General features: G+C 45.3%; 1 protein-coding gene across 1 annotated transcript; it reads right to left on the bottom strand.

The window, feature by feature from the left end:
• Positions 1-1207: 1207 nt before the first annotated feature.
• Positions 1208-2931, bottom strand: UCRPA7_6685 (putative oxidoreductase protein; the record flags this gene model as incomplete). Its single annotated transcript, XM_007919222.1, has 3 exons — positions 1208-1367; positions 1545-2329; positions 2902-2931. The coding sequence occupies 3 exons, from the start codon at positions 2929-2931 to the stop codon at positions 1208-1210; spliced, it is 975 nt and encodes a 324-aa protein (XP_007917413.1).
• Between the last annotated feature and the right edge of the window lie 262 nt (positions 2932-3193).

A 3193-nucleotide genomic window follows, 5' to 3' on the forward strand; every position in this document is an offset into this window, starting at 1 on the left:
AGGTGAAGGAAAGGGTTATATAAAGAGGGACTAACGGTATATTCGATATTATAACAATTGTGGAAAGCCTAGCTATAATATATGAATATGTTAATTAGATATAGAAATGTCTGAGGATAAGGATTCTAAGTAGTTTTAATTGATTTAAGTTATTATAGTGGAAATAACTTATATAAAGGTGGTGTGGCGTACGAAAGTAGCCTATTTTGGTCTATTGGCTTACTCGTTATATAAGTACGTTATATTAAAAAGAAAGAAAAAATATACTAAATATTTAGAAAGTTATTTGAGTTTTAAAAACTTAATATTATATTATAATATTAGTATTAGTAGTACTATTAATACTAATACTATACTACTAAATTACCAACCTTGATTATAATATACTAAATTAGTAAATACTATAATTATAGTATACCAAATTATAGTAATACTAATTTAGTAATACTAATTTAGTATTTTTATAGTATTACTATAGTAGTAAAAACTAATACTAATACTATAATATTAATTTACCAACCCTGGATAAGTATAATGATACTAAAAGGGCAGTATCTTAGGGACCTACCAGGCCCTGAACAGGTCTCTGAAGGAGCCCTTACGCACAGGCCAAGAACAGCCTCACTACTACCCTAGGTACTCTGTAGGAGAGTGGGAGGCAAGCAGTAGTCTTCTCTTCACCTAGCAATAGCTTGGGATTAACTTGCTGGTAAACCCCTCTCGTCTCACCTTGCACAGTGATCTCTACTCACGATATCCTTGCATAATAGTAACAGCGGCCCCCAACCGGATATTTTCGAACGAGAAAACTATGCCTACTCAGTCGATGGCCCATCGTGGGATTTGGGTACGCCCTAAGGTCCCCGTGTTATCATACTGTTAACAGAGTCTTGCTCGTTGCAGGCAAGGTGTGTGCGGAAGCGACTTGTCTTAAATGGTAAACGGCGAAATGAATGATGGCATAGCTACAAGGGGGCTAAATTGAGCGAGATATCTTAAAAATCTAATATTGTTTCAAGCAGTTAATATCTTATGTTGCACCCATCTTCAATTCACAAGTCAGGCGCGGACTGGAACCTGTCGGGAGCAATTCATAGGTCATGGACATCAGGAACAACAAATTATAAGTCGCCTTTCCCAAGATCGCGTGCACTTACAACACGAGACACAATAAAAAGTTCCTTCTTGTGCAAGATTCAGGCTGCAATTACCCATAGGTGTTCAACTCTCCCGAGAGTGCCAGCCGAACAGCCTCCTTGGTCCGATCGTCCAAATCCTCCTTCGGCAACCCCAGTGCCTCGTTCGCCAGCCCATACTTGGCCTCGCTGTTACCTGCACCATCCGGAAAGAACGATCGCGTATACATACTATGACGTGTGGAGTCAGCGATTGCCTTATGTATACATGTATATGGCGATAGAGCAGGAAAAAGCCACAATGAACATTTTGTAAGGAGTGACTCCTTAGACCTGGACCAGGTTTCTGTCCTCGTCTTCGATGCATGGCCACGAGACGAGAAGAAATGAAATCCGGCATCTACTTACATCCTTACGTAGGCGGAACGGTCACCACCCTTGAGGTCCTCCATGGCTTTCTGCCAACGTGTGTGTGAATTCTCGCTTGTGATTGTCCAGTCAGCATCTGTTGTGCCCGTTACACGCTTCACGCTCTCGAACATCTCTCTCTGGCTGATAGTGAAGCTCCCAATGTATACCGTGCCGTTGCGCCATTGGCTTAGAGTTGGCGAAATGTCGTCTGCATCTTCAGGTAGCTCTTTCAAGCTCAACAACGCAGCGCATGCCCGGCCGTACTGATCCCAAGTGCTTGTGGTAAGCTTTGCCTCGCCATTATCGAGTAGATGCACCTTCTTCTCCCGCAAATCGAAGCCAAAGTGGTTCACAGAGCCCCCGAGGCTGAATTCGTACCAATAACCACCACTAAGCACTACATATGAGCTTACCCCAAGGGATTCAATCTCTTTCATGTAGCCCTTCCCTTGAATGCCGTAGAGGCTTTCTTGGGCAAAGGTCTCATCTGCAGGGTCTTGACCGTAAATATTGGGGATGACCCACGGTACGCCGGCCTCTGCTGCGGCTCGATGTAACTTGCTTGCAGTATCGGAAGGTGCTCGCACATTGAGAGTGATGATCAGAACCTGCTGTCCCTTCAAGGCCTCGACAAGGGACGACTCATCGGTGTAGTCTACAGCAATTGCTTTGACGCCTTCGGGCAGGACATTCTTGCTTCCAGGGCGGGTGAGTGCCGTTACGGTGTGCTTGCCTGTTCCGAGAAGGCTGTGGGTAAAGTATTTGCCGACATGGCCAGCAGCCTGATGCAACGTTAATATCGACATCTGCAAAATAGACGCCGTAGTATACCCACTCCAACGACGGCAACTCTCTCAATCCTATTGGTGAAGCCGGCAGGCATATCTTTTGCGTACTTGATCGCCATTTTCTTGGCAGGAGGAATGATTTGTCGAGTGGTAAGTGTCCTGAAGTTGAGCGGGCGAGTAGTAGCAGAGGTTAGTAAATTATTTACACTTGGGGCGGGACAGATGCTTGGTCTGAAGACGCGGATAATAGCTGAGAGTATGTGAGACATGTCGACAGCAATGTAGCAACCCACCCAGAGCTGGCTCCCTTTATACTTTCTCTACGGTGACGTATATTCAGTCTTTACTCCGAGAACCTGCCGGTGCATGAACGACCTATCACTACCCGAGGCGAGTAGTGCGAGGCAGAGAGTATTCTCGTAAACCGAGCCTAGCACAGATTATCCACATGCGTTGTATCCGTCTTGGCTGATGCTCAGTTCCTAAGTCCATGCATATTTCCGTATTGGGAAATCCAGAAATCCGAGATCTTCTCTGGTGGGCCAGCGCCACGGGCTACAACGTACCGCTATCAGGCTTAGCATAGGCCGTCCCATTGTCGAACCCCGCGCGGATGGCATGGACTTCAGAAATAGGAAATTGTAGCTCCGATAGGGAGTTTCAAGTACTTAGCAGCGCTCATTAAATTTCGATTTTATGCAACTGATGTCTCAACTGTTTCGGCCGAGAAGAATCTACCACACAAACATGCCAATTGATGTCCACACTCCGACGGCGCTATTGAGCTCGTCGACTACAATTGGCATGAACTCAGGTAAGACATGACGACCGCTCTGTAAGCAGTCACCTGAGGGATTA

This window comes from Phaeoacremonium minimum, assembly GCF_000392275.1.
Source record: "Phaeoacremonium minimum UCRPA7 unplaced genomic scaffold PA7_03_scaffold_492, whole genome shotgun sequence".
Taxonomy (NCBI): Eukaryota; Fungi; Ascomycota; class Sordariomycetes; order Togniniales; family Togniniaceae; genus Phaeoacremonium; species Phaeoacremonium minimum.